The sequence below is a fragment of the Pseudophryne corroboree genome, chromosome 1 (assembly GCF_028390025.1).
Source record: "Pseudophryne corroboree isolate aPseCor3 chromosome 1, aPseCor3.hap2, whole genome shotgun sequence".
Lineage (NCBI taxonomy): Eukaryota > Metazoa > Chordata > Amphibia > Anura > Myobatrachidae > Pseudophryne > Pseudophryne corroboree.
In genome coordinates, this window is record NC_086444.1 from 869472276 (window position 1) to 869491513 (window position 19238).

The 19238-nt window shown below is 44.4% G+C and overlaps 1 protein-coding gene across 4 annotated transcripts in view; it reads right to left on the bottom strand.

The window, feature by feature from the left end:
• Nucleotides 1-19238, bottom strand: part of LOC134914279 (poly [ADP-ribose] polymerase tankyrase-1) — a 571272-nt gene that overhangs the window by 140714 nt on the left and 411320 nt on the right. For 3 of the 4 annotated variants that reach the window (XM_063920036.1, XM_063920037.1, XM_063920034.1), the window contains 3 exons: nucleotides 18203-18374; nucleotides 17230-17309; nucleotides 866-1011 (listed from right to left, as the gene is read on the bottom strand). In XM_063920036.1, coding sequence (XP_063776106.1) covers nucleotides 866-1011; nucleotides 17230-17309; nucleotides 18203-18374 — 398 coding nt within the window. The remainder of the gene's footprint in view (nucleotides 1-865; nucleotides 1012-17229; nucleotides 17310-18202; nucleotides 18375-19238) is intronic. The other variant, XM_063920035.1, reaches the window with a different exon arrangement.

The window sequence follows — 19238 nt, forward strand, 5'->3', positions numbered from 1 at the left end:
TGTCAGAATGGATCCGACAAGGGCTATTCAATGCCATCTCAATTCGACTTTTTTTAAAGTCGAATTGAGATGCGGGAGCTGGGAGCCGGGTGGACGCTGCTGTGAGCAGCGGCTGTGACACATCCTCCGGCTAAGCTGCTATAGCCGCTGCTGTAGCGCTGCTCTCCCCCGTCTGCCCGTGGCTCTCCCCCCTCTCGGCTCCCTCATCTCAATCCGACTGTTTTTAAAGTCGGATTGAGATGGTTGAAAAGGGGGTCAAAATTGTGACAGAAGCACGCGGATCGGCAGCTATTCCGCCGATCCACGTGCTTTTCGACAAGTCGAATTCCTCGACTTGTCAAATAATTTGGGGTTATATTGAATAGGTCGGAACCCTTTCCGACCTAAAAAAGCCGAAAACTGCAGCCTTTTCGACAGACGGCAGCTTTCGACTTCAATTGAATATACCCCAAAAACTCTGGTGCTACATTTCACTATTGTGGATAACCATAACTTCTAAATGATACTAATATAAAACAGCAGTGAGATAATGTAAGAGCTGCTGCTAAAATACCTTTAAGTAGAACATAACCAGTAATAGGCAGTGCTGCTCTGAGTATTACCTTACAACTAGAGGAATATTCATAGAGCAGCGCTGCCTATTATTGGTTTAAATATCCATGACTGCTACTCGTGACCAGCATTTGAAAGTACAGACAAAAAGATCTCATATAGGTATTGTAGTAAGAAAATGTAATGGTATAAAATCAGCCTTCAATTACACTGCATCACATTTAGATAATTAACATAGAATAATTAAATAACACTCCCTTTATAGTTCATTATTTTTCCAAATGTCAAAGAATGTGAATGCAAAGTCTCCTACCCCTTGTCTTTGGCATGCACATCAGCACCGTGGTTTAGTAGATATTCCACAACAGAAACCCGGTTATAGCCAGCTGCAAAGTGTAATGGGGTTGAATGGCGACCTTCTAGATCCCTGCAATTCACGTTCTGTGGGCTGCATAGCTGCTGTTTAAAAAAAAAAAAAAAAAAAAAAAAAGTGGAGGAAAAAGAACAAAATGGATCATTTACTATTTTTAAAAAAACCATGAAAATATAATTATTATTATTAAAGGACAATTTGAATGTAGTTACTTTCAAACACAAGGTTTTTATCAGTCTATACATTCAGTATCTTTCTGAATCAAATGTAAGCATGCTTGTTAAGATTAATACAAACTCAACAGCGTAATCTGTATTATGCATCCTGAGTACCATGAAGTGGAGGTTTAGATATGTTCTTGCCAATTTATAGAATTCACTTATACTAACAATACAAATCCCTTTACAAATGAAACCGTCTAGGACAAGACCGAGTGCTGCAATATCATTTATGCCACACTATACAGAGCCAGATTTCCTGCCGATGCCCTAGAAATCAACAGCTATTTATAAGGAGAGGCACTTCAGACTATACATACAGTGCAGATGCCAAAAACATGTTAGCTCTGGAATCATTTGATTTCAGACCTGCCAGAACACAAGGCTCAGATGCAGTTTAAAATAGAAAAACATTCCTATAATCATGGCAAGTGGAACGTTTGCATACTATTACACTGTACAGCAATACTTAGATGGTCACAGGTGGTTGTTTTTATTTCTTTCTCCAAAACTGTATCAAAAACCATGCATAGAACATTCACCAAGTTCATGTCATATAACTGCAAATAAAAACCATAATTCTGCAAATGTAATGCTCACATTACTTTTATAAAAAAAATAAAAAAAAATCCCATATTGGTTTAGTTTAGACAAACCAAAATGAATCAAATACTCGGTTAGTGTGATTCCAATTTGCACATATCTACAACCAAAATGCTCTGCTTTAAAATGAACAGTACAGCGTTTTGTTACTTGCCCTATCTGTCTACTAGAACCACTTGACTACGAGATATACGGTATATTCCAGCAGTTTCCTAATTCTGTTGTGCCTGCATCCTGAGATCCTGGGTGTCACAGCTTTTGGATAGATAGTACTTCTATCCTGGTAAATTATATTGGGATGGAGGGATGTAAGAGCACGATTCAATGCAATGACAGTTGAATAGCGCTGGGAAATAGCTTCTGGCACTATTCAATACAGGGCCATGTGACACCCAACGACGGGACTTCTTCTTGCACAATTTGAGGGGTGCGAGCAGAAATACGACAAAAGTGCTGGTGCGATGCTGATTTTTGCCCTTAGCGCAGCGGAAACAGCGGCATGCTAGGCACTTTAGCTAGAGAATGCCTGATCTCCCGACAAAACACCCTGTTTAGTCCTAGAGAATGGGCATTCTCCGACTTACCACTGCGCTGTACTGAATAGCGCTACAGCCTAATTCCCAGCGCTATTCAACTGTCATCTAATTGTAAAGCGCAACGGAATATGCTGCGCTATATAAGAAACTGTTAATAAATAAATAAATAAATAAATAAATAATTGAATCGAGCCCTATGTTTGCAAACCTGTACAGCAAAGTATTCTGCGTTTTAATATATGTAATATGGTTTGAAAAACACTGGGATTTGCTCATGGATATATTGGTAGTAAAACGTCGGTTGAAAGTTTGTCTAATAGCTCTACAAAACTGGTTTATTGTTCCATAATGTGTATCAAAGTTTTCATGCTTCTATGCTTTTATATTGGAATACATAAAATTGTGGTTTTACAGGTGATATCTGATAAAATACACTTACATAGCACACTTTCCAAACTAGCTAGCTATTTTTGGAAAAGCTCTGAGCTGAATTTAAGTGATGCTAAAGATACAGAGTAAAAGGCCTCGAGCTGAACTCTTTGGTTGTCATGGTAACCACTAACTCAGTGTGAAGACAGTTTCAGAAAATTTTACACGGAGTGTTTGTTTACTCCAGTTAACAAAATGGGAAAATCTTAAGGTGTGTACACACGAGATATCCTTGCTATGCCCGATTTTCACTTCGCGATTTCCCCTGAACTCCCCGGAGCCCAGCACCACCGATTTTGACTAACTTTTCTTGAGATATGGACTATGTGTGCTTACGATTTTGGCTTATGTGAGATTTTGGCTTATGTGAGATGTAATAGACATGCGAGATGAACTAGATAGTACACAGATCTAGCAAGGATTGACTTGCCTGCACAGTCTTTTCTTGCGATGCCGACCCCGCAGGAGTGCGCATCGGGATCGAATTGGGATCGCAAGCGGCATAACACCTTGCGATTTGCACTAACTTTTCTTGCGATTTTGACTATATAGTCAAAATCGAAAGAAAATCTCACCGTGTGTACACATCTTTAGATATAGTAGCAGAAACCAAATGTAATTATGGTTTTTTTCATCACAGCATGGACCTTTGCTATGTGTATGTGTGTGTGTTTTATTTTTTTTTCCTACTTTTAAATAAAAAGACATTCTGGTACTATTAGCTACATTATATCGATGCCACCCACTGAATCAGGTTTTGTACAAACAGATTATTTAAAGCAGTTTACAAATCTCCTGCTGCCTGGCTAATAGAAACCTGTGAATTCAGCAGTAGAGTGGAACTAGATTATAAACAAATGTTTGATCTACAAACATAGAACAAGGGAGAGGTATCAGCACAGGCTGGAAGCGAGGTGGAGTGGGAAAGTGGTGGACAGACGGAGTAGTTTGCAGACAGGAGTACCCAGAAGTGGGGTCATGGAACTTAAACATGATGTCCAATAACATACGGCATTTGAAGGACTACAGTCTGAATGGGGACGTCCAGTAGAACGATAATGGCACTGGTACCACTCATTGCACATCTGTCCTCATATCTAGTCACAATACGCCATGCAGCAGGAAATACCTGGCACAAGTGAGCTAACAGGTCCAGTGCAAGTCTGACAGCATTGTAAGCCTTTTTTTGTAGAAAATTCATCCTAGTCCCACTCAACGTGACTAGGATGCACCAGAAGACTATGTTGAGTAATTCGATGTGTGACACTTGTATATTGTGTGTGTGTGACTGAGTCTGTATACAGAGTAAAACAGAACTTGTATTGGAAAACGTCTGCGCTTGCTACACTGTATCACTTCGAATACAGATTCAGAGACTCACAAATATAAGTGTGTCAAATAAACTAACCAGCACAGCCTCTTAGTGCGTCTTAGCTGCATCGCGTGCGACAAAGACGAATTTTCAACAAAACCTGAAGCTTGCAGAGCTGCACGGGACCTGGCACGCCAAAAGGAGCTGTTTGCTGCGACTGCAGCAATGATGTACGAGGACACATCTGTTTGTCATTCACCTGTGTGTAGTGATTGAAAGCGAGGTCCACCATGGAAAGCCAAGCAGCAGCCCTTCAATGTGCAAAACTGAAACAGTTTACAACTCTCCTGCTGTCCGGTAATTCAATTCAATAAATGCACTAACAAAACAAGCAGCTGGATGCTTGAAAATAGGTCTGAACACGATTCAGTGGTGTCAGAACAGTTAAAGCAAAAATAATCTTTGTTAAAAAGTAATTAATAATGCTATTTTTATGAACAGACAACCGTTACGGATTAAGTAAATGTTCACGTTATGGTTCCCTGCATTAAGATTGGAGTTTTTTTTAACCTGTCTTGATCACCAAAGGTACTTGGAATGGACACAAATTGTGGGCAATGGCAATGGACACAAATTGCAGGGCAATGGTTTCCCAATGCCCTGCAATAAGGCTAATCACACAACAATGCTGAATGTTTTACAACAAATTATTGATTTAGATACAGTTTGATTAATTACAAATTATGGCTTACATGATGTAAGTGCAATTACTTTTAGGTCGTTTTTTTATTTACTAAAAATACACACAAATAACCAATCTAATCAATCAAATGGTATGGACACTGAATTCTGGAGGAGCATCAAATTTAAATAGTAACCTATACATATTCTTCAATATATTTGGCATGTGTTTTTAAGATTGGATGAGCAATGTCAATGCAGTGGTGAGCCCATTTAGGTTATACAAAAATAATAGCATTTTGTAATAGTCGTATTGCAAAGGTTACATGTTGCCTGCACTATCTAGGAAGAGGGGGGGTTTCTGCTCCTCAATGACACGTGGCTAGATTTTAATTTGTAGCTTAAACCAGAGACATTACATTCCTGTATCCGCAAATATATCCATCTTTACTATTCCAGGGTGTATGGATCGTTGGGTCGACTCAACTTAGGTCGACATGGGAATTAGGTCGACAGGTGAAAAGGTCTACATGAGTTTTTGGACTGTTTTTGGTATCCTTTTCGTCGTAAAGTGACTGGGAACCCCAATTAGTGCACAGTGGGGCAAGGTGCCTCGCTTCGCTTGGTACAGGTTACCGTTCCAATCGTAGTCCACGTGGATCACAAGTATGGAAAAATCCCAAAAATTAAGAAAGAATTTTTTTTGAAAAACGCATGTCAACCATTTGACCTGTCAACCTACATGTCGACCTAATGCACGTCGACCTTCAGTAGTCAACCTAACGACCGTATTCCATTCCAGGACCCATAAACATCACATAGGAGCTACTTACCAGACACTTCGTGTTGGGCTCAACATGTCATCATATAATTTTTTCTTGTTAATATCGTTCAGTAAAAGAACGGATACATGTATAGTTTTACATTATTTGGAACTCATGAAGTTCATAATTAGAAGTGACATACGTCTTTTCCTCTATTATGCTAATGTATGTCTCTAGTGAAATTATGCACTCCTCCTTGAGTTTATTTGATGTATCAAAGTAGTTTTTATTTTACTTTATCCATCTTTTGTGTGATTTATGAAACCTGGCATTCCATCATTTGCCTACAAAAAAAAATTATTTTACTTTTACTATAGTAATTTCTGTATATTCAGGTGCTATTTTATATTATTTGTAAAATGAGTTTTCTGTATGAGTCAGTATGACATTGACGCTTTCACTTGTTACAATTAAAATGATACATTCCAGTATTATAATTATTAGCATTTTGGGAGCACTGTTTGTTTCTTTATTAAAGGAGACATTGTATCAAACAAAAACATGCTAGAGTTAACATAAGAGGCACTTGTTAATACTTATTTAATAACAAAGCAAACCTATTGCCTGTGGCAACAGTAAAACCAAGCGAGATGCACTAGTTACACAATAAATAACATAATACTTACACTATTGTATATTATGATATGTGTAGTGATAGTATTTAAAAGCAGCTAGTATGTGACACCAGCAGGCATTTTATTTATGTTGTGTTCCAAATGTATGGCATTTATACATTAACTGGGTTGAATGTGCTATAATAATTTTTCCTTTAACTCTGCAACTCAAATTGTTACGCTCAGCTATTGCCACAGTGGGGTAGTATAATACACGTATGTAAGACAAGGAAAGGCAAAGCTGCAAATAGATGTAAAAACAATACAGTGCAGAGGAGATAGTTCTAGAAACTGATGAAATCCTCCAGACGTCAGTAAGGAATGTAAGTAAATAGCAGTCAGTAAGAGCAGCGACAGGTTATAAGAACAACTAGTCAGTGACTGGATATAAACAGTTGCAAATGATCTCAGATTTTCCCTAATCAAATTCATTATGCTCTACTAACAGAAAAAGTGCGCTTGGGAAGATTACTTGAAAAATAATAAGATTTTACTTACCGGTAAATCTATTTCTCGTAGTCCGTAGAGGATGCTGGGACTCCGTAAGGACCATAGAGAATAGACGGGCTCCGCAGGAGATAGGGCACTTTAAGAAAGCTTTGGACTCTGGGTGTGCACTGGCTCCTCCCTCTATGCCCCTCCTCCAGACCTCAGCTAGGGAAACTGTGCCCAGAGGAGATGGACAGTACGAGGAAGGATTTTTGTAAATCTAAGGGCGAGATCCATACCAGCCACACCGTATAACTTGTGATAAACTACCCAGTTAACAGTATGAACAACAACATAGCCACTAATCAACCAATAAACTATAACATAACCCTTATGTAAGCAATAACTATATACAAGTCTTGCAGAAGAAGTCCGCACTTGGGACGGGCGCCCAGCATCCTCTACGGACTGCGAGAAATAGATTTACCGGTAAGTAAAATCTTATTTTCTCCAACGTCCTTGAGGATGCTGGGACTCCGTAAGGACCATGGGGATTATACCAAAGCTCCCAAACGGGCGGGAGAGTGCGGATGACTCTGTAGCACCGATTGAGCAAACAGGAGGTCCTCCTCAGCCAGGGTATCAAACTTATAGAACTTTGCAAAGGTGAAAGACCCCGACCAAGTAGCTGCTCGGCACAACTGTAATGCAGAGACCCCTCGGGCAGCCGCCCAAGAAGAGCCCACTTTCCTAGTGGAATGGGCCTTAACCGATTTCGGTAACGGCAATCCTGCCGTAGAATGCGCCTGCTGAATCGTGTTACAGATCCAGCGAGCAATAGTCTGCTTTGAAGCAGGAGCGCCAACCTTGTTGGCCGCATACAGAACAAACAGAGCTTCAGTCTTCCTGATTCTAGCCGTTCTGGTCACATAAATATTCAAAGCCCTGACCACATCCAGGGACTCGGAATCCTCCAAGTCCCGTGTAGCCACAGGCACGACAATAGGTTGGTTTACATGAAAAGATGAGACCACCTTTGGCAGAAATTGAGGACGAGGCCTCAACTCTGCCCTATCCACGTGAAAAACCAAGTATGGGCTTTTATGTGATAAAGCCGCCAATTCTGAAACAAGTCTAGCCGAAGCTAATGACAACAACATGACCACTTTCCACGTGAGGTATTTCAACTCCACAGTTTTGAGTGGTTCAAACCAAGGTGACTTGAGGAAACGTAACACCCCGTTAAGATCCCAAGGCGCCACCGGAGGCTGAATATGCAGCACCCCCGTCACAAAAGTCTGTACTTCAGGAAGAGAGGCTAATTCTCTTTGAAAGAAAATGGATAAGGCCGAAATTTGGACCTTTATGGACCCTAATTTTAGGCCCAAAGTCACTCCTGTTTGAAGGAAGTGAAGCAGACGGCCCAAATGGAACTCCTCCGTAGGAGCAGCTCTGGCCTCACACCAAGAAACATATTTCCGCCATATACGGTGATAATGTTTTAACGTCACGTCTTTCCTAGCCTTGAACAGGATAGGAATGACTTCCTCCGGAATTCCTTTTTCCGCCAGGATCCGGCGTTCAACCGCCATGCTGTCAAACGCAGCCGCTGTAAGTCTTGGAACAGACTGGGCCCCTGCCGCAGCAGGTCCTGCCTTACAGGAAGAGGCCACGGATCTTCTGTGAGCAACTTTTGCAGCTCCGGATACCAAGTCCTCCGTGGGCAATCTGGAACAATGAGGATTGTTCTGACCCTGCTCATTCTTATTATTCTCAACACTTTGGGTATGAGAGGAAGAGGAGGAAACACATAGACCAATCTGAACACCCAAGGTGTCACCAGAGCGTCTGCCGCTACCGCCTGAGGGTCCCATGACCTGGCGCAATACCGCTTTAGCTTTTTGTTGAGACGGTATGCCATCATGTCGATTTGAGGCAGTCCCCATCGATCCGTGATCTGTGCGAAGACTTCTTGATGAAGTCCCCACTCTCCCGGATGCAGGTCGTGCCTGCTGAGGAAGTCCGCCTCCCAGTTGTCCACCCACGGGATGAACACTGCTGATAGTGCGCTTACATGGCCTTCCGCCCAGCGTAGAATCCTGGTCGCTTCTGCCATGGCCACTCTACTCCTTGTTCCGCCTTGCCGGTTTATATGAGCCACTGCCGTGACGTTGTCCGACTGAATCAGAACCGTATTTCTCCGAAGCAATTCCTCCGCTTGACACAGGGCGTTGTATATGGCCCTCAACTCCAGGACGTTGATGTGGAGACAAGTCTCTAGGTTTGACCAGAGACCTTGGAAATTTCTTCCCAGTGTAACTGATCCCCAGCCTCGGAGGCTTGCGTCCGTGGTCACCAGGACCCAGTCCTGAATGCCGAACCTGCGACCCTCTAGCAGGTGAGCACTGTTCAGCCACCACAGGAGAGATACCCTGGTCCTGGGAGACAGGGTGATCCTTTGATGCATTCGTAAATGGGACCCGGACCACTTGTCCAAGAGGTCCCATTGAAAGGTCCTCGCATGGAACCTGCCAAAAGGGATGGCCTCGTATGAAGCCACCATCTTCCCCAGGACCCGCGTGCTATGATGCACTGAAACCTTTTTTTGGTTTTAAGAGGTTCCTGACCATGGCTATGAGCTCCTGAACCTTTTCAATCGGAAGAAAAACCTTTTTCTGGTCTGTGTCTAGAACCAGGCCCAAAAAGGTAAGACGCGTTGTAGGGACTAGCTGGGACTTCGGTATATTGAGAATCCAGCCGTGTATCTGCAACGTCTTCATGGACAGAGACACACTGTCCAGCAACTTCTCCCGAGATCTCGCCTTTATAAGGAGATCGTCCAAGTATGGGATAATTGTGACCCCCTGCCTGCGCAGGAGCACCATCATTTCCGCCATTACCTTGGTGAAAATTCTCGGGGCCGTGGAAAGCCCAAACGGCAACGTCTGAAATTGGTAGTGACAGTCCTGCACTGCAAATCTCAGGAACGCCTGATGAGGGGGGAATATCGGAACATGAAGGTATGCATACTTTATGTCCAGGGACACCATCCAATCCCCCCCCCCCCCAGGCTGGCGATGACTGCCCTGAGTGATTCCATCTTTAACTTGAACCTCTTCAAGTACAGGTTCAGAGATTGCAGGTTTAAAATGGGTCTGACCGAACCGTCCGGTTTCGGAACCACAAACAGGGTCGAGTAATATCCCTCTCCTTGCTGGAGATGAGGAACTGTGACAATCACCTGTTGAATATACTATTTTTGGATTGCCGCCAACACTAGCTCCCTCTCTGACAGGGAAGCCGGCAGAGCCGATTTGAAAAACCGGCGAGGAGGCAAGTCTTCGAATTCCAGCCTGTATCCCTGATAAACAATCTCTAATACCCAGGGATCCACCTGTGAGTGAACCCAGACGTGGCTGAAAAACCGAAGACGAGCCCCCACTATATCTGCCTCCCCCCGGGAAGCCCCAGCGTCATGCGGTGGACTTTGCAGAGGCAGGGGAGGACTTTTGCTCTTGGGAACTAGCTGTGTGCAGCTTCTTTCCCCTACCTTTCCCTCTGGCAACAAAGGACGATCCCCGTACCTTTTTGTTTTTATTGGAACGAAAGGACTGCATTTGATAATGAGGTGCCTTTTTTGTATGCTGCGGGGGGACATAAGGTAAGAAATTCGCCTTACCAGCCGTAGCGACAAGGTCCGAGAGGCCGTCTCCAAACAGCTCCTCCCCTTTGTAAGGCAAGGACTCCATATGCCGCTTTGAATAGGCATCTCCCGTCCACTGTCGGGTCCACAAGAGCCGCCTAGCAGAAATAGACATAGCATTTATTCTGGAGCTTAATAAACAAATGTCTCTCTGAGCATCTCTCATATACAAGGCAGCATCTCTGATATGCTCTATGGTCATTTGAATGGCATCCCTATCTAAGGTGTCAATCTCCGTAGATAAGGAATCTGCCCATGCCACAACAGCACTACAAACCCAGGCCGACGCCATAGCCGGTCTAGCAATAGTACCTGAATGAGTGTAAATGTGCTTCAAGGTAATTTCCTGCCTGCGGTCAGCAGGTTCCTTGAGGGAAGCCGTATCCTGAGAAGGCAGTGCCACCTTTTTGGACAAGCGTGTCAGCGTCTTGTCTACTTTAGGCGAAGATTCCCAGCGTATCCTATCAGTTTGTGGAAAAGGATACGCCATAAAAATCCTTTTGGGAACTTGTGGTCTCCTATCCGGAGATTCCCAAGCCTTTTCGCACAATTCACTTAGTTCAAATGAGGATGGAAAGGTGACCTCAGGCTTTTTCCCTTTATACATGTGTACCCTCGTGTCAGGCACCGGGGGTTCTTCAGTAATATGCAAAACCTCTTTAATGGCAATAATCATGTACCGAATACATTTTGCCACCTTCGGCTGTAATTTTGCATCTTCATAGTCGACACTAGAGTCAGTATCTGTGTCGGTATCTGTGTCATCGATCTGGGATATGGTGCGCTTCTGAGACCCCGAAGGGCCTGGCGCCCCAGGGACTGGCATGGACTGGCTACCTGACTGATCCCTAGCTTCTGCCTTGTCTAATCTTTTATGCAATAGATTAACATTTGCATTCAAGACATTCAGCATATCCACCCGTTCCGGTGTCGGCATTGCCGACGGCGACATGACATTCAAGCACTCCCCCCTCCACATTAAGCGAGCCTTCCTCGTCAAACATGTCGACACACGCGTACCGACACACTTCACACACACACACACACACACTTCACACACACACACACACACACACAGGGAACCCCTTTCCTGAAGACAGTATCCCTGTCAAGGCCAGACAGAGAGAGAGTATGCCAGCACACACCCCAGCGCAATGACCCTGGAGACCAACACAAAATGTTTTTCCCCAGCAGCGCTGTATAATATGTTATCCGTCAATTATGTCTCCCCCTCCCTCTCTTTTAAACACCCCTTCACCGTGTGTAAGCAGGGGAGAGTCCGGGGAGCTTCCTCTCAGCGGTGCTGTGGAGAGAAAATGGCGCTGGTGAGTGCTGAGGGAGAAGCCCCGCCCCCTCGGCGGCGGGCTTCTGTCCCGCTCAAACTTACAAAAATATGGTGGGGGCTCATTTATATACATGTACAGTGCCCACCTGTACATGTATATTGTCTTTTGCCATAAGAGGTGTTTATATTGCTGCCCAGGGTGCCCCCCCCTGCGCCCTGCACCCTTACAGTGACCGGAGTGTGTGAGGTGTATGGGAGCAATGACGCACAGCTGCAGTGCTGTGCGTTACCTCCGTGAAGCTGAAGGCTTCTGCCGCCTGACGACTTCTGTCTTCTGTTCTTCTAGCTCTGTGAAGAGAACGGCCGCGGCTCCGGGGGGGGGGGGCTCCTGCGTTCACCCCCTCTGGAGCTAATGGTGTCCAGTAGCCGAGGAAGCAGAGCCTATCTTAGACAAGAAGGTCTGCTCCTCTCTCCTCAGTCCCTCGATGCAGGGAGCCTGTTGCCAGCAGTGCTCCCTGTGAAAAAGTAGAAAAGGTAGAGAAAAATTCCAAACAAAAATGCTTTTAGGCAGAGAACTCAGGAGAGCTCTCTGCAGTGCACCCATCCTGCTCTGGGCACAGTGTAAAACTGAGGTCTGGAGGAGGGGCATAGAGGGAGGAGCCAGTGCACACCCAGAGTCCAAAGCTTTCTTAAAGTGCCCTATCTCCTGCGGAGCCCGTCTATTCCCCATGGTCCTTACGGAGTCCCAGCATCCTCAAGGACGTTAGAGAAAGTTGGAGTATGAAGGCTGCAGTGTTCCTTAACCCATTCACTGCTAATCAGATTTTAGCATTTTCTGGGCATCAATATCAGTTTCTATTGTTATGTAGCACCCGCATTTGCTGAATATAGCATCAATTTCCTAATTCTCCTCACAAGCAAAACCAATTTATCCAAAATGCCTTGAAAAAGTGTTTGTTTGATTTCTAAAATTTAAACTGCAGAAAGGGAACTACAGCAAGAGCTATTATTTTTTATTTGTAACCACCGCTATGAAATATTTTGCTGTTCTGGATTTGCATTAATCCTCCTTTCCAAAACAGCAGAAAGCAAGACTGTACGTGCTGGTATTCATAACAAAACATGCACTTCAAAATAATACTTAGTAGGTTTTTTCATGCTTGAAAGAAAAGCATAACATTTGTATTACAATGCAGATAACTATAAGGGTGGACCTCCACCATTTGAACCAGCCTAGGACGAGTCCTACTCAGGGTTGTATTCAATGCTTATCGGATTCTTTACGAAGGAAAGGACCTGACAACGCAGTCTTCAATTGGATTTGGCCGTTCCAGACAATGCCAATCTGACTTTTTTTAAAGTCTGATATACATTTTCGGAAACAAGGCTGAAACCGGTCAGATTTGGCCGCGAATCCGACAAAACACGTGGACCGGCGGAGATCCACGTGCTTTCCGACAAGTCGGACCTGCTGATTTGACCTTAAATTCCCGTTAATCCAATAAGTCGGGAAATCCGACTTGAATTGAACACACCTTAGCAGCAAAGGGGTATTTACTGCTTTCTTAAAAAAATAAAATGATTTGCACCCAGAAAAATAATGTAAACCAGACACATAATTGTGACAATAGGATTTTAACACCTACCAGTAAATCCTTTTCTCGTCCGTAGGGGATACTGGGATGGTCTTAGTACCATAGGGTATAGATGGGGTCCATTGGCACTTTAAATTTCTTCAGTGTGCTGGCTCCTCCCCTCTTTGCCGCTCTTGCAGACTCAGTCTAGGAAAACTGTGCCTGAGGAGATGGACATACTTTGAGAGGAGGAAAATAGACAAGAAAGTGTTGAGAGAACGAATCAGCACATAACAAAACAAGAGGATAGCAATGCTAACCATAACTTGAAAATAGGGACAGCAACAGCATACCCAACTACCAACACACAAGAACAACTCTTGCAGGAAAATAACGAAGCACCGAGGCGGGCACCCAGTATCCCCTACGGACTACGAGAAAAGGATTTACCGGTAGGTATTAAAATCCTATTTTCTCTAATGTCTTAGGGGATACTGGGATGGTCTTCGTACCATGGAGTAGTCCCAAACCGGGTGGGAGAGTGCCGAGACCCCTGCAAAACCGGTTGACCAAACTGAAGGTCCTCAGTAGCCAAGGGGTCGAACCTGTAAAGGGTCCTACACACTAGAATACATGACCAATGTGAAAGATGAACAATGTGGGAGATGAGCTATTTCCCTTGAACTTCCCAGAAATTGAGTGTACACACAAAGCAATTTTTCAAACAGTTTGACAGACGAAAGATATCTTTGGAAATGGCACCTTTTTTACATATTTTAATATTGGGGATGCATCTCTGGGTGTGAGGGCAGGGCTGTAGAAGCGGGAACCAATGAAGTTTTTTTCACCCACAGCCCCACCAATTTCCACTGCGCCACCAACTTATTAAAGAATGAATTATAATGGGTTCATATATATATATATTTATTTATGAACCCATTATAATGAATTTTTTAATAAGTTGGTGGCACAGTGGAAATTGGTGGGGCAGTGGGTGAAAAAAAAAACTTCATTGGTGGGGCAGTGGGAGACGCTGAGCGGTGACATTGCTCACATTGAGCATGCTGCAAGGCCAACCGCCGACCTCCAATCAACAAGCGCGGGTGCACGCATTGTTGATTGGTAGGGCCATACACACTACACGATGTGAACAATATGTCGTTATCGTTCACACCTTTAGACTTAACAAACATGTTTGAACCCGACCAAGAAGCTACCCAGCATAACTGCAAAATCAAGACACCCCGGGCAGCCGTCCAGGAAGAACCCACCAACATGCAATAGACTGCTTCGAAGCAGGACAACCAATCTGTGAAGCATCATAGACAAAAAACGAGAGATTTACCGAGACGAGCTGTCCACAGGACATAAATCTCCAAAGCCCGACACACGTCCAAGGACTTTGGTGTAACAGAGGCGCCAGTGACAACCGGAACCACAATCGGCGAATTGATCTGAAATGCCGACACCACCTCAGGCAAGAATGTCTAGCAAGTTCTGAGCTCAGCTTTATCCTCATGAAACACCAGAAAAGGACTTACAGGATAAAGCCCATAGTTCCGAAACATGCCTCGCAGAGGCCAAGGCCAACAACATGATAGCCTTCCACGTCAAATACTCCATCACCTTGTGGAAAGGTTCAAATCAATCCGATTGGAAAAGGTCAGAACCAAATTGAGATCCCACGATGCCGTGGGAGACACAAAGGGTGGTCGAATATGAAGGACACCACCCTTCAAAAACGTCTGGACTACCGGGAGAACAGACAATTTTTTTTTTCTGGAAGAAAAGGACAAGGCTGAGATCTGAACCGTTACGGAGCCTAAACGTAGGCCCAACACAACAGCCTGCAGGAAGTGCAAGAAACGTCCCAGACGAAAATCCACAGCAGAATACTGTTGACCCTTACAACAAGAGACATGTCTCCCATATGCGATGGTAATGTTTTGACGCAACCATCTGCCTGGCTTGGATCATAGTCGAGATAACCTTGCCCGGAATCTCTTTTCTGGCAAAAACCTTCCAATCAACTTCCATTCCACTAAACGTAGCCATGGTAAGTCTGGAAGGACTAATGGCCCTTGTGTAAGAACATCATCCTGAATTGGCAGAGGCCAGGGGCCATCGACTGACAATGCCAGGAGGTCTGCATACCAAGACCAGCGGGGCCAGTCTGGGGCAATCAATATTGCCTGAACTCTTTTCCATTAAGTCCTTCGAGAACTCTGGGAAGTAGAGGAATTGGAGGGAACAAATACACCAACTGGTAAATCCACGTCGTCGTCAAGAGTGTCCACTGCTGCGGCCTGTGGATCCCTCATCCTGGAACAGGAACGCAGAAGCTTCTTGGTGAGCCGAGAAGCCAACATGTCGAGTTGCGGGTAGCCCCACCGATTTAATATCTGCTAAAAATGTGTAGGTGGAGGCCCCATTTCCCCGGGGGCAGACTGTGTCTGCTGAGGAAGTCTGCTTCCGAACTGTCTACTCCCGGAATGAGTATGACGGAAATGGCCTTGGCATTCCGCTCAGCCCAGAGGAGTATCTTGGACACCTCTCTCATTGCAGCTCTGCTGTTAGGACCTCCTTGTCGGGGCATGTACGCCACAGTCGATGGTCTTCCGACCGTACCTGTATGGCCCGATACTGAAGGATAGAAAAGGCCTACAGAAGGGCATTGTAAATCACCCTGAGCTCCAGAACATATATCAGAAGGGAAGCCTCTTGATCCGACCACCTAACGTGGAAGCGAGCCCCTTGGGTCCCTGCACCATAACCTCGGAGGCTCGCAACAGTTGTCAACAGAATCCAATCCTGAATTCCGAAGTGTCTACCCCCCACCAGGTGGGAGATCTGCAACCACCATAAGAGAGAAATCCTGACTTTTTGTGAAAGGAAAATAATCTGGCGCATGTGCAGATGTGACCCTGACCATTTGTTCAGCAGATCCAGCTGGAATGGTCGTACATGGAATCTTCCTTACCAAATTGCCTCGTAGGAGGCCATCATCTTTTCCAGTAGGTGTATGTAAAGATGTACTGAGATTTTGTGTGGCTTCAGAATATAACGAACCATCATCTGAATTGCCGGTGCCTTGTCCATAGGAAAAAACACTTTCTGAGACACAGCGTCCAGAATCATTACCAGGAACCAAAGCCTCCGAGTAGGTTCTAGGCGGGATTTCTGCAGATTGAGAATCCACCCATGATCCGTGAGAAGTCGTATTGTATGGCTGATGCTTTTCATTACCTGTGCTCTGGACAGAGCCCTTATGAGGAGATCGTCCAAGTATGGAACGATGTTCACTCCCTGCTTGCGGAGTTGTAGCGACATCTCTTCCATCACCCCTGTGAACACCCCCAGTGCCGTTGAGTGACTGAAAGGCAAGGCCTAGACCTGGCAGTGACTGTCCTGCAGCGCCAACCTGACGTAAGCCTGATGAGGCGGCCATTTCAGTATGTGAAGATAAGCATCCTTGATATCTAGAAATACCAGGAATTCCCCTACCACCACACCAGCGTTTTCAACTCTGTTAGGGGTGGCGGCATACTGTTGGAGTGCGCGCACACCCTGGGGGCGAGCGAATCACCACCTCAGGAGCTATGTCCTGTCAGCGGGGATCCGGACCATTAACCCTTCAAGAGGTTGGTCCAGTTCCCCCCTTAAGCCACAGGACGCAGGCAGACTAGTGCCAGCCAGTGCTGCCTGAAAATACACCAAAATAAAGAAAACATTCTGGAGCTCCAGAGAATGCACCCGGCTCCTTGGACACATTTTTCTAAACTGAGTCTGCAGGAGGGGCATAGAGGGGAGAAGCCAGCACACTGAAGAAATTTAAAGTGCCAAGGCTCTAATGAACCCCATCTATACCTCATGGTACTAAGACCATCCCAGTATCCCCTAGGACGTTAGAGAAATAACCTGTAACAAAGTCTGAAGGTAGAGCTCATATTTAATCTGATCAATACTTACAGCATAAATTCTGTTAATATCTTCAAGACCCTAATAACCAATACACTCATCTAGAGGAATTAACAATTTTCAAGATAACTGGACTACTTGATCAGTAATATGAATGTAATTGCTGAAATATCTTTACCTTTACAGTGTCCAAGTCTCCAGCTTTTGAAGCTTCGAGCAATCTGTAATCTACATCAGATGTGCGGACAGGTGTGCTTTCTGTATGTAAGAAAAATATGTGTTTATAAATACATGCACATCTATGAAACAGCTGCATACACATGTACCCATGCTCATCTTTGCTGCAACACGGCTTGCCAAGCAGCATGCGGTGATGTAACATGTCGCATCGCAGTATGATGAGCCTGGCTACATCTGTATATACATCAACTTTTGCATTGTTAGATCAGATTAGTTGATTTATTCCATCTAATACAAATAAAATGCAACCAAAGATAATGGTTTTCTTTAACTGAAATTTCAAGAATGTGAATGGAAGAACAAGTGTGATATTGGATCCTGAACACTTCAAAGCCAGACAGACGGCATGCAGACTACCAGGGACTATTCCCACTTGTGGGTGTCCATGCAAGGGACTTCATTGCGCTCGCCCCCTCCCCCCCCGACGGCAATCTAAACCTCGGGATCCCAGCGTCAGAATGGCGACCGGCGGGATCCCAAGCGCCCGTCACTCATACCCAACACCTGTAGTGCATTGTACTATTGTTTGCAGACAGCTAGAAACAAATACTAAGAGTTTTGTCACTTGAAAGAGGAGACCTCCTCTCTTTATAATTTAGTCGCCCCTTAATATTTGAAACCAGATTGACGGAGTTCTTCCCCCATGCTTGGACATTATTCTTGTGCAGTGAGTTGATTAATGTTTGATGATCAAACTGATCAACAGGCATCCGCTTGCATGAGGTCATCTACTTTAAAAGAGGGAATTCTTTATAAGGAACATTTTCTTTATCTTTGTTCTTTCACAAAATTGAGGTCAATGAGCATACGTCAGTACCCGGAAAGGCAGAATCTTCTTAATTGCCTAAGTAAAGGTAACTGTAATCCTTTTACCAATGTGTGCAAAACGTTATGAAGCTGTGGTCACTCACCGCTTAGAATTTGCTGCACGGCTTCATTTCCCATCTGTGCTGCGGTAAAGCCTTGCAAAGAGATGATGGACGCATCAGAACCAAAGCTCAACAGAAGGCGGCATGTCTGCAGGTGTCCTCCCAGTGCAGCTCTGTGCAATGCAGTTTGTCCAAGTGTGTCCAAAGCATTCATCTTCGGGATAAGCACATAGATGCATTTTAATACACACAACAAAGCCCTTCAAAATAAAAACAACCTACAATACAGGGCAGTCCCAAGCTGAACAAGACTCTAAGGGGTATATGCAATTGCGGTCGAATTCCCGAAATTGTCGAATTTCGGGTCATTTTCGCCCAAAAAAAAAATTCGCCAATGCAATTCAGTGCTTTCCGACCAAAAAACGGACTTTCAAAATTCGACTTTTTGAAATTCGAATTTTTGCAAATTCGACTTTTCTGCAATGATACAAGTGCTGCAATTCGACAAAAGCATATTCAATTCAAGTTTGGAAATTCGACAGCAGTGCTTTTAGACAGCAAATTCGTCATTTTCAATCCGCCACACTTTGGAGGGTGAAAACAATAAAAAAAAATTTACACATGTTTTTTTTGGTGTGTTTTTTTTTTAGGAATAGCATATCTATTTATATTAGAAGGGATTAGGTACTTTTTTTTTTTTTTTTTGGAGGCACAAATATTATTTATATATTTTTTAAAATATTTTTTTTTTATTTTTTTTTATTGCTGGAACGGTAAAATCCTTAAAAAAAATGGCGTGGGGTCCCCCCTCCAAAGCATAACCAGCCTCGGGCTCTTCGAGCTGGTCCTGGTTCTAAAAATGCGGGGGAAAAATTGACAGGGGATCCCCCGTATTTTTAAAACCAGCACCGGGCTCTGCGCCTGGTGCTGGTGCAAAAAATACGGGGGACAAAACGAGCAGGGGTCCCCCGTATTTTTCACACCAGCATCGGGCTCCACTAGCTGGACAGATAATGCCACAGCCGGGGGTCACTTTTATGCCGTGCCCTGCGGCCGTGGCATTAAATATCCAACTAGT